At 34.9% G+C, this 21,134-nt stretch overlaps 1 protein-coding gene across 2 annotated transcripts in view; it reads left to right on the top strand.

Moving 5' to 3' along the window:
• Nucleotides 1-21,134, top strand: part of LOC131045353 (tyrosyl-DNA phosphodiesterase 1) — a 264,425-nt gene that overhangs the window by 137,910 nt on the left and 105,381 nt on the right. For both annotated transcript variants that reach the window (XM_057978942.2, XM_057978941.2), the window contains exons 11-13: nucleotides 6,988-7,091; nucleotides 19,808-19,861; nucleotides 20,003-20,093. In XM_057978942.2, coding sequence (XP_057834925.2) covers nucleotides 6,988-7,091; nucleotides 19,808-19,861; nucleotides 20,003-20,093 — 249 coding nt within the window. The remainder of the gene's footprint in view (nucleotides 1-6,987; nucleotides 7,092-19,807; nucleotides 19,862-20,002; nucleotides 20,094-21,134) is intronic.

Genomic DNA, 21,134 nt, shown 5'->3' with positions numbered 1-21,134 from the left:
TTGTGAGCCATAGTGGAGAAGAGGGGAGAGATTGCAGAGGGTGCCCCAGAAACCATCTCTTCCTAGACCCAAGGACCATACCCTTTGTACTCCTTTGGTCTCTATGGGCTCATCTTTTCCCACTTTGAGGTGGCGTATCTAGAAGAATGCTCATACACTGTACCCCTCTTGTAGTACTCTCACATGCTTCTTCACCATGTCTTGGGTATATTATAAGTAATGAAGAACTAATAAATATATCCATTATAACAGCAATTAGTTATTGTTGAATCCAATTAATAGGTTAGTATGAACAGCATTATGTAGTGTGTTAATATTATTCTATTGTGTTACAGCATTACATTATGTTGACAATATTGTACCATGTTGGCAATATTGTATCAGATTGTATTAACAGTCTTAGTCTCAATATATTAATAACATTATGTTATATTGGCATCATTATGTTACACTATATAAATAGTGTTAACATTCCCCTCCAATATTATATTAACTGTATTAAATTGTACTAGCAGAATTAAGTTGTATTAATCAATATTAAATTGTATAGTATCAATATTAAATTGTATTAGTAGTATTAATTGTATTAACACTATTAAATTGCATTAACAATGTAAACAACATCATATGATATTGTTAACAATCATCATAGTAATACTTGTAATTTTTGAAAAATAAATTGAATGAATGATTCAATAATCAGATAATCTATTCAACAATATACAAATGTATATAAAGAGATTACAAGGACGACGTTCTAAATTAAGAACAAGCCGTTTAAAGTGAACTAAAAAGTTAAATGCTAAATAAAGCTTAAAAGCTAATCAACTAAATAGAAAAAGCTAAATGCTAAATAAAGCTTAAAAGCTAATTAACTAAAAAGCTAAATGACCATTAAACAAGGAACTAAATATAGGTGACTAAAATATAATTAAATATTTTAATACCCTCCCTTAATGGTCATTCTATTTACTAACTACCCTACAGAAGACACTGTAGGTCTTTTGATCACAAATGAAAAGAACACTCTGCTGCGGTGGAGACCCTCCTTGGATCTAAAAAGTGTTAATGACCAAGAATACCAAAATCCATCCAACCTGATGTTGGGTAACCAAACCTGAAATTTCAAACCATGATTTTGAGGAAAAATCAGCAAATCCTCCAAAATTGAAGATACAAATCACCATTTTTTGTAGAAAAAAAATGGTAAAAAACCCTTGAAACAATTTTTGTGGAAAAAAATTGAACAAAACCCTGAAACTTCGAATGGCAAGACCCAAACCACCATGTGGTAAGACACCAAACATCATGTGGTAAACCATCAGACATCATGCGGGAAAACACCAGACAACATCACGTGGTAAAACCATGATTTTTGAGAAAACAAATCAAGCTTATGGCGAAAAATCAGAAAACCCACGCAAGCTTTGCAGATGACAGATAATAATTTTTAAGGAAAAAATTCTAAACCCTGCAAATAATTTTTGAGGAAAAATATGTGAAAACCTTGGGACCTGTAGGACGAGGTCTGCCTAAATCAATTTGATCAAGGCAAATTCTCTGGAACAAAATTTGAGGCATGAAAAACGAGGCACCCAGAAAAATCTGATACCTAGAAAAGCTCTCGAAAAATCCACCAAGAATTTGAAATCAGAATGCAGATCCGGTGGCTCAAAAATCGAGGCACGAAAAACGATGCACCCAAAAAATCTGACGACGACCTGATTGAGGTCTCAAAAAACCCACCAAGAATCTACTACCAGAATAAATTTTCGATTTGAACTGAAGAGTCAAAACCCTAGTCAAAAATTACAGAAACCCTAGGTGGCCATGAATGAGCCAGATCGAGCAAAAACATGTGACTCTATTTGCAGCAAAAAATCAACGAACTGGAAGCAAATCACTTCGAAAAACTTTTGAAATTTTTTTTCTAAAATTTTCCTTTCGAAATTTTTTAGAATAACAAAGGAATTTCAATTTTTTTTAATTGTCTGCTCTGATACCATGAAAAATAAATTGAATGAATGATTCAATCATCGGATAATCTATTCAACAATATACAAACGTATATAAAGAGATTAGAAGGACGACGTTCTAAATTAAGAACAAGTCGTTTAAAGTGAACTACTAAAAAGCAAAACGCTAAATAAAGCTTAAAAGCTAATTAACTAAAAAGAAAAAGCTAAATGCTAAATAAAGCTTAAAAGCTAATTAACTAAAAAGCTAAATGACCATTAAACAAGGAACTAAATATAGGTGACTAAAATATAATTAAATATTCTAATAATTTTTTCCAAGACTGTTGATGACTTTCTTGTTTTCCCTGTATTTTCTTCCTTTCTTATTTTTACCCAATTTCTTTCTTATTTTTACCCAATTTCTTTCTTATTTCTTCCATTCCCCCCTACTTCCCTATCCTCCCTCTTGGTGCTTTATAGGAGTAAGGGAGGGTGGTGACTCAAGGAAGAGTCATCACTATTCAAAGGGGGCTGACTTTTTCCGAGGAGTTGCTGCCCTTTAGGATAAGGTGGGCACCTTTGGAGATAAGTGACCAATGGTTTCTTTTTTGATATTATTAATTTATTTCATCAAAACGTTTTATGAATATCATCATTTAATAAATATTAATTAATTAATAATAATAAAATTAATTAATTAATAGTAATTGCTACATTTATTTCATTTTTACATAATGAATATTCAAATTAAATATTAAATTAATAAATAAAGAATTAACAATATTTTAATTGCTATATTTAGGTTATATTTTTTGATTAGGAAAAAAAATATGATGATCGAGGACGGGGCATGACACGTGATTTCTTGTTCATGAGGTCTCTTCTATATTGTTCAACTTATTCTCTTCTTTATATTGATTTAGGGTCTCATGACATCTAGCTTCTTTTCTATCCTTGTTCACTATTTTTTGTATCTCATTTCTCCATACCTTCAATGTCGCATCTCTTTGTTTATCTCCCTTAAGGTGAGTAGATTGGATACACGAAGTAACTTCTGATTTACTTGCATAAGAAGCATTACCCATCTCATCCACAACCATTGATTTGTTAGTGGATGCCAAGTATTCTTTGAGAGGTGACAGAGAATTTTGGTTAACATCCTTATCAGTAAGCAGTTCCACATAGTCTTTCTTGAGTGTCTTTATATTGTGCCATGGATGGATTCATTTTATCATTGAGTCTGTACCAACCTTTGAATTATCCTCATTTTCTGCTCATTTGAAATATTTCCCCCACAGTCCACCAGGTTCATTAGCTCTGATACCACTTGCAATGTCCCCTTATGTAAATTCTTTGAAATTAGGGACTATCTACTCACAAAATCAATTGCAAGAGACTTCTTTCCAATCAAAGACTCTAAAATAGGCAATTAATAGCACTTAGTATAAAAATAATGTATAGTGATCTGCTTATAAATGTTTATCCTCAGGATTTACAATTGATACCACTTATAATATGATGTTATATGATATAATAATTATGAATATGATAGAGTCTCACTGCTATCTCTGATATATGAATGGGATTTATGCAAGATGATCTCGACTATATATCTGATCTGCACTCGGCTATAACAATATGAAATGTGCAATCAATGTTGCTGATAGCTGTCTCTGATATGACACTAAGGAATAGGCTAAAATCTGCTTCTATCACTTATAGTGACGATATATCTTGCTGTTCCTAATATTTCTTTATAAATATGCAAATGTCTTCCACTATCTGTTGTAGCAATGATATTGCTGTGTCTGATCTGAACTTTATTAATGTGCAATGAATGGGCTGTTCCTGATAGCGATCTTGGATTATATGCCACCGATTGATGCCAAAAAGAAAATTGCTCTAATAGAGCTATATAAACTGGATATAAGAAATAAATGAATAATATTCGATGATGATCCTCTTCGAATGGGATGGATCCTCATTAAATATCTTATGGTATTGAATAGTTGCATCTATTGCTTGGGAATAGACACACCCATTCCTTAATCACACCCTTTGGGAGCAACTCAGAAATATATATCTTTGAATCGCATCTCTTAAAGCTGAACGGTGTTAATTTCATTGTTAACTACTTCATGTGTTTAGCTTATTAATTTCTTCTTGTATGCAAACGGATCGTACTCTGCTGGTGACCAATTCTGATTAAGGACAGGTAATGTCCGATATAACTAGTACATGCAGATTACCATTGGTTGTTTGCTATGATACTATATTCGCTGCTTGTAATAGAATTCTTTTAGGGAGACATCGATACAATTTGCTGTTTGATTCCTCTTGATTGGTGATTGAGGATTTTCATATGGCTTAGTCAAATTTGACTCCAATCTTGAACATATGTATATCCGTTGGAGAAATGTATAATGTGCCTGAGATTTCATCATTTAGACCCTTTCCTTGGCTGATCCTTATAACTATATTGTATTTCCATCTTTGTATGTTGGCCATTATGTCGACCATTTAGGATATAGCAATGAAGTTCATGGTTGAAGTCCTTCTGATTGCAAATCATTTAATTTATTGATGAAGTTGCTTGTTTGGATTTTTGAAAGATCCCCAATCCAATTTTCATCCAATCTGATCCAAACTAGGAGTTTATGTGCAATGTTTATTTTCTGACATGTCTTTGGCCAGCGTATATTTGGATGGGGTTTGACTGGTTTTTTGTTTTTGTTTTGATTGGTTTTGAAGTTTTATGCAAGATTCTTGAATATTACGTAAGAGATTGCTGATTTAATATAACAAGATGCATAACACGTAAGGAATATAATCAAGAAACTTTCTTTTGCTTAAAAGAGCAATGTACATACCATTTTCATGAACTCATAGGTCTGAAGTAAATTTCCAACCAATAGAAATATAGAAATCAGCTCCAATTAATGTTAAAACCCTAAATACACTCTAGGGTTTGAAATCCTTCTTCCCAAAATGGCGTGTCTGACTGAAATAGAGCTGGAAATAGATGGGAATGACCTCTAGAAGGTCTGACCTGCAACCAATTATAGAAAACCTGCCCTCAAACTGATAGATCTGCTAAAAAATCCCCAAAGAAGGCTGCCATATGCACACTGAAGCTGAATTCTAGTGGAAAGTGACACCCGAAGAGATGGGTTTTCGTCTAAATCCCCCAATTCTTCTAAAAGTTGGTGTTTCTAGAAGCCCAAAACTCCTGAAACCCTCATCCAAGTTGCTGATCTGAAAATGGAGATGTAAGAATGAGAGCAAATGATATGAAAATTGTTTTTCATGAGCTCCCAAGAAGTTCACCTTATTTGGCCTTTTAAAACTTAAAATAACCTTGAAGGTCTATTTCCTCATTGAAAATTTGGCCCCCTTTTAAAAACAACTTGAATTGCTAGGATGGGGTGCACTTTCACTATTCATCTTTATATTTTTCAGTTACTATTCACTTTTCACTATTCACATAAGGCCAACATTAGAATTTCAATTTTAATCATAGATATAACTCCCAAATACCAAACTAGAAGACCTGTGAAGCTCCCAAACTGAATCCCACAAACCCGAGTTGGGTTCCAAACCACTCTGCTGACCTACGGGACCCCAATAGTAGGTCAACCTCCACCAAAAATCTGAGAGGCCTAAGGAAAGGACATTACAGATTTTGATGGGGACATCACATTTTCAATGCTTATCAGATTGAAGGGAGGTCGATTGGAGTGGCATTAGAGGATATTGTTGCCGTTCAGACCTCTCTTGGGTTGGCTGTACCTTCTCTTGTGTTGGCTGTACCTCTTTGGCTGGCCGTACTCATTGTTGGGCGGTTAGGGTTTGGAAGCATTGCTAGTGGCTTTTTGGAGGCGTTTCAACCTGCTATTACCATTCTTATTTCTTGCGTGGTTATTGGTATTGTATTTGAAGAGTGGCATTCATTTTTGTTACTCTAGTTTGTAGATTTCTTCACCAGATCAGTCTATTCTATTGCTGCATTTTGTGAGTATGTTGAAAGTGTATATGTAATGTCATTTAATGATCTGCTTTGCTCATAGTTTAGAGAATTATTGTCTATTCAAATCAGAAATAAAATCTGGAATTTTTAGCTTAGTGAAATTCATGAGTTTTGTTGTAATTCTGAGTTTTAAGTTTGGTGCAAGTATTTCTTTTATCTGCACTCTATTTGTCATTCCAAAACCATTGCAAAGACATTCCAAAAACAAACAAAAAAACTAAGGCAAACTGGACAGCACACTAGAAACTACCTAAAGAGGCATAAATAGTTGTTGTACTGGATTGCTTGTTTCCAACGTGGGTTTCTATTATACAAGAGAGCCTTACACCCTTGCTTGCTAGGCATCCTAATATACCCGCAAATGTAAGTTCCTTCTCTTGTTCTTCTGCTGCTTCAAAAAAAAAATGTGTTCAATAATGGATTTGATACCATTCATAATACTCAGCTTAATGTGACAAATACAAACATGAATGTTTCACATGGACAGAACAATTGTATACTTTGACACGAAATGAAAGCAAGGTACATCAGAAAATTCACAATGGTGAAAATAAGAAAAATAAATACAATTATATAGCAAACTCTGTATTTCTCCAATATATATTAAACCAATGTACAATAATATCTATAAATAAAAATATGTTGTGTAACCATCTTCTAACCATCCAAATGACTACCCTTTTAATTGGGTGTGGTTGACCATAACAAATATTAGACATAAAACATAGGAGGAAATGCATAGGATAGGAAAAAACCAAGCTGAGCAAAAGCATATATCTAACATAAAGGTTGTTGGTTCTGCCATTTGTTGTAACATATTCATTTTATATGCCATCCAATGTTCTTTGTGAGCATAGTGACTATTCCTTTCTTAAAATAATAATAAGAAGAATTGAATTGTATAGATACATGTTGCAATTCTTTCTTTTTAAGTTACTATTGCTAATATTGGTTCTTACAATTGTTGATATATTATTAATTGTTTGTAGTTGTCATGGACAGGGTTATGCTGCTGGTAATGCGATTCCTAGTCCCCACAAAAATGTGGAGAAAGAATTCTTGAAGAGATATTGGGCTCGATGGCAAGCAAATCACATAGGCCGATGGTATGTAAAATAGTTCTTGATTCTTCTAGTGGAACATCACAGGCCAGTAGTAGGTAATGTAGCTATTGTTTCTCCTTTAAAGGTATAAGATGACATAACTAACTGGATATAATGTCCTTGTAAAAATAAAATTATTTTAATTTAACCTTATCTTTTTGAATTACTAGACGTCTGCCATGGATGTATAAGATAGTTATATTTTCTTAGCCCTCATAAAATCTCAACTTGTAGTGGAATGCATCATAAATAAAGTAATGCTATAAATAAGTCTCCATTATACTATATAAGCAAGTTCTTTTATTTATATATTTGTGAATGCAAACGGATATTATAAGATACTCATTATTAGGCATTGTCTAATTAGAACTTCTACTTAAATCAATTAAAAAAAAGAACTTCTAGTGCTATGTATGGTGTAATAAAGTGACATTTTTATCTCTCATTAAATGCACCTGCCTTAGTAAATCTTGTAGAGTATTGGTGAGATGGTACTTCAGAGGGTGTAAAATCTTAATTCAGATAGGGCCTTCAGAGGCAATCCAAGCATACTATGGGCTGATATTCTTATTAGAGTTTTGATGCGATGCGAAATTCGTTCAAGCATACTATGGGCTGATATTCTTATTAGAGCTTTGATGCAATGCAAAACTCGTTCAAGCATACGTAAGGCTTATTGACTGAAGAGTGAGTTCTTAAGAAACACTACACACATTATTATTCATTCTTCAGGGGATTTTATACAATCTTAGGCTTGTTAAAATTCAACAAACCTTTTGTTCTGTTTCTATAATCTAGTAATCAATTTTACTCTACTATTTTCTATTCAACAAACCATTTGTTCTGATTCTATAATTTAGGAATCAGTTTCACTCTATTATTTTCCATTCAACAAACCTTGTGTTCTGATTCTACAATCTAGGAATCAATTTCGCTTATTGTTTTCTATTTGGGTGTTTTACAATTTCACTTGACATTCTTTTCATTGCCTAATATTTATTGAAATTAAATATTTATATAAACTTATTAATTTTGACTGTGTACCACACCACAAGACTATGGTGTAATAATATACCTAACGTTACCATCTCCCTACTTCTCCACCTGTGTTTCTTTATTACATATAGTTCTGATATTGTAGAGAAAATTATAAATAGTAGTAGGAAGGACCATACAACACCTCCTTAGTAGGAAGGACCATTACACAACCTTTCGACATACTTATAAATAGTAGCAGGAAGGATCATATAACACCTCCTTAGTGGGATACAACTTTGCTGAAGTCTCAACCTTGGATAGGAACACATTTAACTATCTTCCAAAGTTGTGTATAGGGATACACACCTGTCAATGACACCTTGTGACTAGGGAGATACACAAACAACCATATATGATCAGTCATATTGGGCCTCACTGATCTACAAAACTTCATGAAAAGGGACAATTTTTTCGACTCATAAGAAGTGTGTGGCATGCACCTCTAGTTGACATATATGTTTGTCTTTATTTTATCAACAACCCTCTTTTTTTAATCAAATTTGCTATTAATTGATAATTTCAATCTCCGCAAATTTTAAAATTCAAAATTGTCCTCCATCATCTTGTGGTCATTCAGCCTCTTGCTGTCCTCATGTCACTAAGGATTGTCCATCCAAATGTTCCAGCGAACCATCCAATTATGCCATATTTCTCTTCAATAGCTGTGACATGCTCCTCTATGGTACTGATTTGCTCCATAGGTTCCACCTTCTTGGATGTTGCACCTTCAGCGGATAATGGACAATTAGATCTCTTGTTTGATACCACTCTTCCTCTTGGATTTATCTTCCTTGAATGATCTCCAAATGTATCTTATTCATAACTCTCCTGTTTTCATATTAGTGATTTACTTCATGATGATATCATTTATCTCCTTCACTAAATCTGCATTATATTCTTCTTCTCAAATCTTCATTTATTCTCTTTCACCAATATGCTCTTAGATTCTTCTTCTCAAATCTTGATTTATTCTTATTGACCAATCTGCTCTTGAATTCCTCTTGTCAAATCTTCTTTTATTCTCATTCACCGATCTTGTAATGTCCCCATTTTTGGGGTGAAAATAATTAATTAATTAAATAATTAATGTTAAGTTGTCCAGAAAAAGTACATTAAAAGACAACTTAATTAATTATTCTGAAGTGACTAAGGTTGAGATATTTAATATTTAAAGGAAAGTCACTTTTGGGAGACATAAGGTAAAACATTTTATACAGTAATTTTATTTAATTATTTTTTGGAAGTTTCCCAAGCAACTTATAAAAGGAGGCGGCGAGTCTCTTTTGGAGATAGAAGATTGAGTTTTTAGTTTTCTCTAAGAGACTGCTGTTTGTGCCTGTGGCCAAACCTTGCTTGCAGGACGAAAAACCCAATGGTGTTTTGGAGCTGAGGACGGAAACCCTTTGCTTCAAAGAGCAGTTCCACTCAGGGATTGTCAAAGAGCTGAAGGTTGAAGCAAGGACAAAAACCCTTGTTCTTGGAAAGTTTGAGGGGTGTACTCATCCAGGGTTTGCAGTGAGCATTTAGAGGATTGCCAGGTTTGTTGATTCGATTGAGGTGTTCATTATATTTGTTAAGTCTCTTTGTAGAGACAAATTTCCTAGTATTTTTGGAAGATTGTTTCATGAGTTTTTTTGGGGACTTCGATATTTCTCGTCTCGTAAGAATGGGAAAAAGGTGTCTTTAAGTTTAGGGCGTATGAATGAAGACAAGGTGTTGGAGGACAAATATTCAAGGATTCGTATATATCTAAGACAAGTGGAAATTTTTAAAAGTATATCACAGATTGGGTATTCATATTTGAAATAATACTTGGGACGCCTTTTGGGTGAGCTTTTGGTTATTAAGTGGAATTTTATTGTTTGCTCGACTTTTGAAACTTCCCGGATGTGTTGTTTTCTTTAGGAAAAAATCGTGAAATCAATTCCTTGCCTTGCGTGTATAGCTTCTACATTGCTGAGCACCGTAATTTTTATATGCTGGATGCCATTAATTTTTTTGGGTATTATGGATCGATTCAAGTAAGGGGAGATATCATTGTGCGTTTCGAATGCATAAGGGCCTCAAAGTAAGTCTGCTGCAGCTGGCAATAAAGTCAAAGGGGGTCAGCAACGACATTTAGAAAAAGAAAGGAATCAACTCATGTTTGGGGGTATACAAATTAATATGGGACAAAGTTTGGAACAGAATGGAGGAAATTGGAATTCCAAATGAGCTTAGGGCTGCAGTGCATAAACTTTATGATTAGGTTAGGGCTAAAATTACAACAAAGGGAGGAATGTCTGATTGCTTTGGCAGCAATATTGGTGTTAAACAAGGGTGTCCTCTTTCTCCCACCTTGTTTGGCCTTTATATTGATAAACTTGAAGAGTGGCTAAACAAAACTATGGGAGAATGCATTCAGCTCGCAAGGTATGTTGTGAAGTTACTCTTATATGTAGATGATCTTATATTAATTCCTAAATCTGCGAATGATTTGAAAGAGCATTTGAAGGTGCTTGAACTTTTTGGCTTAGAGGTCAGTATGCATGTCAACTTCAGCAAGACTAAATTCATGATCTTCTCTTTGAAAAGAAAGAAACAACAAATAACCTTCAAGTTTGAAGGCTGCCCGTTAGAGATAGTGGAAGAATACAAGCACTTGGGAATTGATTTCCATAATAAGCTCAGCTGGGAGAGTTGTAGGTCAAAAGAGATTCAAGGAGGGTGGAAGGCTTCTTATCTCTTGCAAAATAGATGTAGGAATCAAAATTATAGGATTGGAAAACCAAGAAAACTCTCTTCGGCTTGTTGGTTAGGCTAGTTGTCCTTTACGGTTGTGATGTTTGGGGAAGCAACATGTCATACCACAAAAGGAGACAGTTAGAAAGAATCCAAAAGCATCTAATGATTAGCAGTCTCAAAGTCAAGTCAACAGTTCCTTATGAGATTCTTCTAGTACAAGCAGGAATGTTCCCAATGGAGGCCTTGGCAATGGTTCGTCTGCTAAGTTATTTAAAAAAAGTCGAAAACATGGATAATCAACGCTGGCCCAAAATGGTTGTTGAGGTGGAATTAAAACGTAGAAAGAGGATTGTATAACTTTAACAATTTTGTTCAAATCTTCGTCAAAATTGAAACATGACACCCCGAATGCTTGGAAAATCTTGCAATTGTGTAACTTTCATAATTTTAGTCGAACCTTCCTCAAATTTGAAACATGACATCCCAAACACTAGGAAAATCCAACAATTGCATAACTTGTCCAAATGAACTTGGATCTTCCTCAATTTTGAAATGTCATCACTTGGCTATGAACTATCCACAACTAATTGAAAATTGCATCATCCATTCCTGCAAGAAAACAAAAGAAGAAAAACAACAGCAAAGAAAAGACAATCTTTTTGGTGATAGTAGGATTTCTCTTGGATCCGGATGCTGCTGCATCAATAAAACAAAAAACAGAAAATCCTTCCTAATTGTTTGAAACATTTAAAAGAACAAAAAAAACATGCAAAAGAATCTGTGCAAATGAACAATTGATAGTAAACTTACTTCAAATAATGTAGTGTTGATACTCTTGCCTTTTTTCACTTCTTTTCTCCTTTATCTTCTTCACAATATCAAAAATGGCAAAATGAGTTTGTTTTTATTCTTAGTTGTTATTGTAGCTATTTTAGGTTCAGGGTTTGTGTAAAGAGGTATGGGTTTTCTTTGTGCGGGGTCCACAAGGATCCACTCATCACCTTTTTTTTAAAGAATAATTCTTACGTTGATCTAATAGTGGGGGACAACTAGCCATCCTCACGACATGTTGGGGTTTTTGGGCATCCCCTACCCATCTTGGGGGTGGCACGTCATTCCCTTTTGTTCCTTGGGAAAAAATGGCATTTTGATTCTTAAAAAAAAATCATGTATAGATGGGGGATGTATATGACCCATCCTTGCATTCCTGAAATGTCCCCTATACCGTACAAGTCCAAAATGTAGGGGATGTGTCTCCAGTGCACATAGATTGATATTTGTGAATCCTCTAATTCTTGTTGCCTAATTGATATGACCAATGACAAACTTTATTTATGAATACTAAAAGTTGTTAATCTCCTTTCAAATCAAAGACTATATAACCTTGAATAAATGGAATTTTTGACACTCAATTCCAGTATGTGAAGTTCAACGATATCATTGGTGTTGGGACCAATGTAGTACTTGTAGGAAATCAGATGGTTTTCATGCTCATCTCTAAAAATGTTTTAGTTTCTTCTTGAGTTGTTATTTTTGAAGCACTATAAAAGTCGAACTTGATAAGATTGTGTATATGAGGTTCCAAAATTTTGATGGTGAATCTGGTGACCAAGTACTGATTGTTCACAGTGGCAAAGTCTGCACATTACCATAGTCAATAAGATTTTTGCATGTCATGTGAACAACCATTGTAATGTCCCTTTCTTATGGCCTTTCTAGTATCTTTGAGGACTCCAACTTCCTTGAAGAGCACTAGCCTTTTTGGGATGGAATTCCAACAGTGGCAGTGAATTTTGGAAATCAAGGGGAGTTTCATGATACTTTTCAGATACAATTTGGAATCTTGAATGCTTTGGGAGAACTGGACACTTTTGGGAGAGGTTTTCTATTTTTGAAAAGCACCAATTTTCATAAGGTTCTATTTTTTGAGAGCTTAAGAATATTTTGGCGTGGTCAGAATTCATATTAGGTCCATTCTAATATTTTCCGTAACTGTGGCTAGGTGTGTAGAAAATAATTAAATAAATAAATTGTTGAAAAAGTAAAAATCAAAAGACAAATAATGTTAATTATTTAAAATGGAGCCTATGGTTGCTTTTTGGAGGGGAAATTAAGAGAACACAAATAATAATACTTTATTGTTCTAAAAAGTGCTTATAAAAGGGGGGATTTGGAGGAAGGAAAGCTCATTTTTGGCATTTGATATTTTCTAGAAACCCTAGTTATGGAGTTGAACAGGTTCCTACAGCCCTCGAACAAAAAATCTATGGCGAAAATTGGTTTTTAAAGTGAAAGATCTTCTCAAGCCAGCGTAGAGGTGGATTTACACAGGTTTCACAATTTTGCTGAAATGAAAAATTTGTGCGAAAGAGGTGAAATATCTTTCCAGATTTATGTTTGATTTTATGAGTGAGGAAGTATTCAATTTATTGATGATTTGTGTCCAAATAATAAATTTGTGAAGACTACTGAAGAGTTATTTCATATATGGAGAGGTTGGAGTGGGACACCTCCAATCAAGGGTTTTAGATTTTATTTTATTTTCCCAGCTGCTCATTCAACAGTGGGTGTTTACTATAAAAAAGTGCTGAATAATATATTATTCACTGCCATACCAAGTGTTTAAAAGGTACTGTGGAAGGAACGGTGCCTAAAGAAGGGATTCGGACCCATTTGGTACAGCCTTCCTCATTTTATTCTCAGTCACTGCTATTTGCTGTTAGCTGGGCACATTTAATAGGTGGTACAAGGTCTTGAGAGGGCTGTGGAAAGTTAAAGAGTGTGGCACAGTATCACAAAGTATTGTTTTCACCCTAAACTGAGCCGCAGCCCCTGAAGGTACTTTGCAAAGGTTTTGGGAGCTTATTCTGACCACAACTTCAACAAGAGATGAACTTGTAGGGAGTATATTTCATCAAAGGCTTGATAGCATTGAGACTAGGAGCAGGGCACAAACATTTATAGAAGAATCATTGCCTGTAGTATGGATTTTTAGTGTCCACTGTTTCCATGTATTCCGGAAGTCAAAGTTAGGGATCAGAGCAATTCCTCCTTTTAGTACTGAAGTTCAAGGATTTTGCAAGATGGATCCAATTCTTCACCTGTTTGCTGACCTCTTGTTCAATTGATACTTCTTGTTTTAAGATAGTGGTGAGAGATAACCATATTTTCTGGATATATGTACAGTTGAAAACAAGTTGGGGAAGAGTTTCTTTGTAGTACCCCTCCTTGATCAGACTCTTTTTGTATGTTTTTAATTGACTTCAGTGGAACATTATTGTATATTGATTTAGATTTTATATTTCATTCTTTATCGGGATTTGTGGTGTATGATGTTATGCAGTATCTCAGTACTTATGATTAATGTAATTTTATGAATTATTATCATGGACTGACACTCTTACCTTATATGTGCGATGCGTTATTTATGTGTTGCGTGTTTGCATGTGTATGGGATGCGAGGAGATGATGTTCCTTTACTCACTCCGGTGAGACAGGGAACGTCACGATTCTCCTTCATCGGTGTGCGTGCCGTGTATATATATATATATATATATTTGTCTATATGCATGTGTGGTTCTCTGGTGCAGGACATTGCAGGTACAAGTACTGGGTAGGTATGGGGTATCGACTCCACTTGGTTTCACAGGTCTGAGCATGCCTTATATGTCCGATGGGAGTGGAGGAGATAGTTGTTGGACCTTAACTTGACCCGTAGTTACAGTCTTGTTAGTGTTGTCAGTCAGTTGTCTTTCCTGTCTGGCTGGTATGCGAGTCATAGTACTTTGGTTTGGTCATTTGTGAATCGTCATTTGATCATTCATCGTTTTGCGTGCTTTCGTTCATCGGAATGGTTATTTAATTGAATGGATGATGCTATCTTATGTTGGCGTAATTAGTTAATTATTATGCTCTGAGATTATTGATTTAATTAAATTAATGATTTGCTAGATTAAATGGTTAAATGGCTTATTTCATTGTGTAAAGTTGCATTAATATATTTTGTGGAAGGAAACAAATTATTGCCTAGCCATTTAAATGTTAAATGCTTATGTTGAAGGAAAGTATTATGGAAAATAGAAAATAAAATAAAAAGCTTTTCTTTTTACCTTTCCATTTGACTTTTTTTTTGCATTTTAATTGTTGGAAAGAATTGTTTTTGAAAAAGAGAAAATCTGATTGCTATTTACTTTTTAAATAAATTAATCTGATTGGTGGAGAAAACTTTCAACCTAGAAAGTTTGGGTTGAAATTATTTCCCCCATATATTCCTGAAAATTCACGGGAACAAAAGGCAGAATTTTTGGAGAGAAATTTGGAAAACCATTCTGAAGGAGGAGCTGGAATTCGATTTGGTTTGCAAGGATTGGGATTCTCCATCATTTTGCTTGCTAGTTTGCTTCAACGTTGGATGATCTCTTCTTGGTTTAAATTTAATTTTGAAATTTTCAGTTGCTTCCTGTGTGTTGAAAAGATGCAAATCTCCTTGTAAATTCTTGTGGAATGATTGGAATAGAAGAAGAAATGCCTGTTATTGTTGATTTTGTGAAGCTTATATCATATGATTGCTTATAGGAAAGAAATGGTTCATTTCTCTATTTGCTGTATGTTTTTGTTCTTGAAAATCAACTTGTGGAATTACCTCTTCTATGGTTGCCTAATCATTATCTATTGGATTCTTGTGTGATTTTATTTCACCATTTACCTTACTGGTAAATATCCCTTTGAAATTTGGATCTTGGCACTGTGTGTGTGTGTGCTCGTGAAAAGATTAGGGAATGAATCGTTTTCATGTTTAAACGGTTTTGTGGCATGTTGATTTTAAATGATTTTGAAGCATGTAATTATTTTGTATGTGGACCTTACCTTACCTCGTGGTGGGCTAGTCCCACCACGCGGGTTGGTAGTGTCTGCTACCCACAGGTAGTAGTACTACCGGTCGACAGTACTGCTATGCGGTAGCAGCACTACCGGTCGGTGGGACTGCTACCGATCAGTAGCAGCACTACTGGTCGGTAGGACTGCTACCGGTCGGTAGCAGTGCTACCGGTCGGCAGCAACACTACCGGTCGGCAGCAGCACTACTGCGGGTTGGCCTTGGCCGCCGCGTGACCCTGTACCCTTCGCGGTATACATTGTTATGTGCCGTGAATTTAGTTTATTAAATGAAATATTTTTAAAGTGGTTTTAATGTTAAATATAAATAGTAATTTCCTAATGATTTTTATTATGTGGATTAATAAATTTATCTATGGAAATCAAGGCATGAATTGGCAATTCAAATTGGTTAAATTGGATATATTCTGGAAATGAATTAAATGCCTATTAGGAATTCATGTTTAATTCGATTGAATGTTTAATGTGGATTTCATTCTTGATGGAATATTGATTCGGAAATTGAATAGATGTGAATGTCGTAAAAGAGTGTTTTATTTAATTTTCAATCAATGATGTTGCAAGTGCTTATGAGCTGATTTTCTCAAAGATTGTTTGAGTGCGGACTTAATGAAATTAGCTTTCCTTGCAAGAGTTATATTGTGTTATTTCTGGTGTGTGGTTCAGTCGTCCTGTGGTGGCGTATATGGTACCTTTGACCAAGTGATATATGATGGCTTCGTTGTCTTAACCATGTAGTGTCTTGCCTTATGGTTAACCAAGAGTCAGTATGTCCTTGTTTTGACCACTTGTTTTTGGATAGTGGTGTTATGGCTGTCTGCTTCGCCATAGGGTCCTCATGGAGTGACCATGTTTGTTTAAGTGTCCTTTGAGAGAGTGGCTTTTGAGTGGGGGCCGTGCCCAAAGTGGTTGGCAGGATAACCCATCGAAAGTTTGATAATAAAGTGATAATCTAATTAATTGATTAGGTGGGTAGTTCATAATATTAAATAAGATATTGTACCTCGCGCATAGGTGAGTGTTTGTACAGGGCTCATAATGTAGTGAGAAGGCCTGGAATGGCAAACCGACCACCTTGTCTTCACGAAAGGCTGGTAGGGTCCACATGAGACTTAGTTGGAGCCGGAGGTTCGGGAAAGGTTACCAGGGTAACCTAGGATGGGGGTCGGGACCTATGGAGGCCGACCATGGTAACCATCATAAGCTATGTGATGACACTCTCTCTTTTGGTTCACTTGTGGTTTGTGATGTCGGTTCACTTGTGTATTTGTGACGTTGAGTCACCTGGATTATTGTGGAGTTGTATTGTGCTGTCATGGAGTCGTATTGTTTTGTCGACTATGTCATGCTTTTGCTTGCTTGAGGGTCCTTTGCTATCTCCTAGCATGGTGGGGTGATTCCATTTTGAGAATTACATGGTCGGGTGGCAGTGCCACTTCCCATCGGATGTTCTTGTTCGTACCTTCATGCGAGGATTGGCTTCGCAGGTGTTTCTGTGGTTCGTGGCTCATGCTTATCTCATGTTGGATATTATTGTTATTTGGAGACCTATGTGGTCATTGTATCATGATCTTTTGTAACCTTGTATTTGGTTAAGTTGTATCATTATATGTATATTGAGAAGCCATGTATTGGAAGAGCAATGTAATCCTAAGATTGGGATGTTATTTATCAGTTTCCTTTATGTTACATGTACATGTTTATTGGAGAGAAATTGTATTGTATCCTTTCAATGTTTCAATGCTGTAATCTGTATAGCTTATGGCTTTTTGTGATCATTGAGTTAATGATGGATTATTGGATTAACCTTAATTATGGAACTTATCTTTTGGTTTTAATTCTTCGTTGGTAACCCTTAAGGAATTCTGGTGTAAGTCTTCCGCTTGTGTTATCATGCATGTTGTGTTTAATGCTCTTATTATGTTTATACTTTTAAATTTTTTTTTTGTTTCACCCTTGTTGTGGGTTTTCCTTTGGGGTTCCTGGTGGGGCATGACATTCTTCATCTTGAATTTACAAAGGGAAAAAGAAACAACCAATCCATCTGAGTTTTAGGGAGTAGAAGCAGGAAAATTTTGCCATTATACAACTGTAACAGGAATATTGTAGTCTTAGGACAACTTCCTTACATTCTCCAAGTGCCTCTATTTAGGTTTATGTGTGGAAAGGAATGCCAGGGGTCTGTCTAAAACTTGATTGTGGTGCCAATCAGTCAACTAGGTAATCCTACCATGGAAGACAGTCATATCTTTTCTTATGTACCAGCCTATTGGTGAGAGTGAGCTAGTTCAGCTAGCTTCCAAGGATATTCACTTGTGGTCATGAATGTAATTTTTGATTAATATTTCAGCCCATTGGGGTTTGGGTTATGGAGGACTCACGAATCCATTGTGATGGTCTTAGAGTGACTGAAAGTTATTATGTCTTTGATATTGAGTCCTTTGTTTCCTTTCTTGATTATAGATCAAGTCACTAGAGAAATTTGAAGGTGTCGTCAGCTCCTTGGCGAAAAAGATATCTTTGATATTTCTTAATGGTGAATTGGATTGTATGCAGCATTGGTAGAATGGCCATTAGGTAGATTGGCATAAACTGGAGGAGCATTCTGTCAGGCTGAATCCAGCTGCTAAGGAAAGCCATCTGTTGGTACAGCAACTAAGGCAATTTTGGATGTTGGCAATCGTGATGTTCCACATGGTTTTGTTATACTTTGTGTAGAGGGGGAACCCCAGATATCAAGGGAGCGCATCTTGTCAGATTTCTAAAATTTAAATGGTTTTAGATTTTTCGTCTTTGCTCAGTGTTTAGGATTACTGGTTTATATTTCTGTATTGATGAGTTGTCTTGTGGTGGATTGGTAGGATGTGAGAATATTGTGTAGTTCCTTTACTTATGTTATAATTGTACTAGAGAGGAGAAGACGTCATTTCACAGAGAGGATAGACTGTCACCTCCAAACTCAAGAGAAGGTTAGTTTGAGGTATCAATTGATGGTGACTCTGAATGTGGGGAGGTGATGCAGCAAACCATCCACTCTATATGCTGTTATTGAAACCCTATTTTCTGTAGAACCTTAACAAAAACTGTCCTCTTGTTTTGTCAAATTATTTGGCATGTCAAGCTTGATGAGAGTACAAGGTCAGTGCTGAGAATGAGCAGAATGAAAAAGGTTTTGGACAATAATGATGTTATCAACAATTTTCATTCAGGAGCAAAAGTTTACTAGGTTTTTGATAAAAGTATAGGCAGCAATGGCTTTATACGGTACTTCAGAAATAAAGGCCAAGGGTCAGGAATGAAGGTTGTAAATTTTAGCCGTCGAGCATTAAGGCCTTCCTCTTATGTTAATGAACCCAGGATATACAGCAGATACCTTGTATCCCCAGTAAGAAAGGATATTGTGAACAGATACAATAGCCACTGTATTTAGTAGTATTGATTCTTTCAAATTTATTCATCATCGAATGATTTAATGAGTTGTTGGCCATCCTCCTGTAGCTGGCAATGGAAAATATGAGATTACATATATCATGCTTTCAAGGTATATGGGATTGTGATGACAAGCTTTCAGGATGACAGTGTATAATCTTTTGGAATTGAGTATCTTGTATTTATCCCACAAGCTTAGTTTGAGAGTTATGCCTCCAAAGGACCTCTATGATCATATGATATTCCCGTAATTCTTATATAGGTCTTCAAAAAGACACATTTGAATTGAATGGACTTTTCAAACTGTCAACATCCTTGATTCCCTTTCATAATAAATGTCTATCTAATCCATTTCATTCGTCAAAACTAAGGTACCTTTTTTTCTAATCTAGTTCTATGAAATCTAATAATGTTCCAATAAATGGAAGTAATAAGGTTTCTCTTACTGCTTTATCTACAATTTAATATATTCTTACGACTTTGAAATTTTATTTAAAAAAATTATTTTGCCATAGCAGTTTTTCCACATTTACTCATGAAAGAGCATTTCCTTCAATTTTGTTTTTGCTTATTGTTTTAACTTGTTTGTTCTCTTTTTTATTTTCTTATTTTGTGCTTTGTATATGTTCCAGCCGTGCTATGCCTCATATAAAAACATATTCACGCTACAATGGACAAAGCCTTGCGTAAGATCTATCAGCTTATCGGTGATTAATGTGTCGTGTTATGTTAAGCAATATAAAAAATATAAATATGTTTTTTCGTTCACGTTTTCATATCTCTTGTAACTTACAAGTCTAATTTAATTCATCTTTCTGGTGACACAGCTGGTTTCTTCTGACTTCTTCAAATTTAAGTAAAGCTGCATGGGGCGTACTACAGAAAAATAGTTCTCAACTCATGATACGTTCTTATGAGGTAGAATTATTAGAAAACACTATGTTACAACTTAAAGCTCTATGGATGGATACTACAGTATCAGTTACTTATTAGTAATAATCTGTCAGACTAGTAATCATTTGATATGTAATAATTTGATATATCTGAAGATGTCCTGGACAAAATGAGAGAGCTAAGTAACAAGCAAGATTGATTGCCTTTTTTAATTTGATAAATATAAAATATGCTTCCTGTACCCTATAAAGTTGATTCATTCTATTATTCTTGTTACAGTTAATACTGACCTATTATTTACTCAGATTCACTTAGAAATTTAACCCAATGCTTTTACTTTGAATGACATGTCATTTTCAATGGCATTTAAATGTTTATGGGATACATATTAGATTTGAGCAATTGACTCGGCAAGATGCAATAGAACATAAGAATGGCATGATCAATAAGCAGCCATGAGGTATCATGTCATGCAAAATGAGTTTTAAAATTTAGAAGGGTTGAAATATTACTTATATTACTCTATATAAGGATTATAAAGTAGCATGTTTATGTGAAGATAAAATGAAGTCAAAATGTAAATTTGTTGTATAAAGAGAAAAAAAATAATCTGGTATGGTAGAATGTAATACATCACACCACCAGTAAAAATTTGAGCTGACAATCATGTAAAATTGAGAATCAGATTGATTTAGTTGAATACTATTCCTTGGAAGATGATATATATATTTGGAAGAAATTAAGAATAACCAGGTCACACACACCTCCAATCAATATGACAGAATCAGGTTTCTTTTGGAGTGTTTCTGGAGGCAGACTATATGTTCTGATATATTTTTAGCTTCTTCCTCGGTGCCTATAAAACATCTGCAGGAAGGGAAAACAAAATATAAAGTGGGCATTTTGATTTCATGGTTGTTGAAGGTATCAAAACATTAACTACTTATATGACTTGGAAATGAAGAGGGGGGACTTGAGTGGTATAGTTAGATCATGGAAAGAGTTATCTGTCACTGCCAATGATACTGTGGACTCTCTGTACAAATAGGTTAAGAGTGGAGATTA

The sequence above is a fragment of the Cryptomeria japonica genome, chromosome 8 (assembly GCF_030272615.1).
Source record: "Cryptomeria japonica chromosome 8, Sugi_1.0, whole genome shotgun sequence".
Classification (NCBI taxonomy): domain Eukaryota; kingdom Viridiplantae; phylum Streptophyta; class Pinopsida; order Cupressales; family Cupressaceae; genus Cryptomeria; species Cryptomeria japonica.
This window is presented reverse-complemented; position numbering and strand designations above follow the sequence as displayed.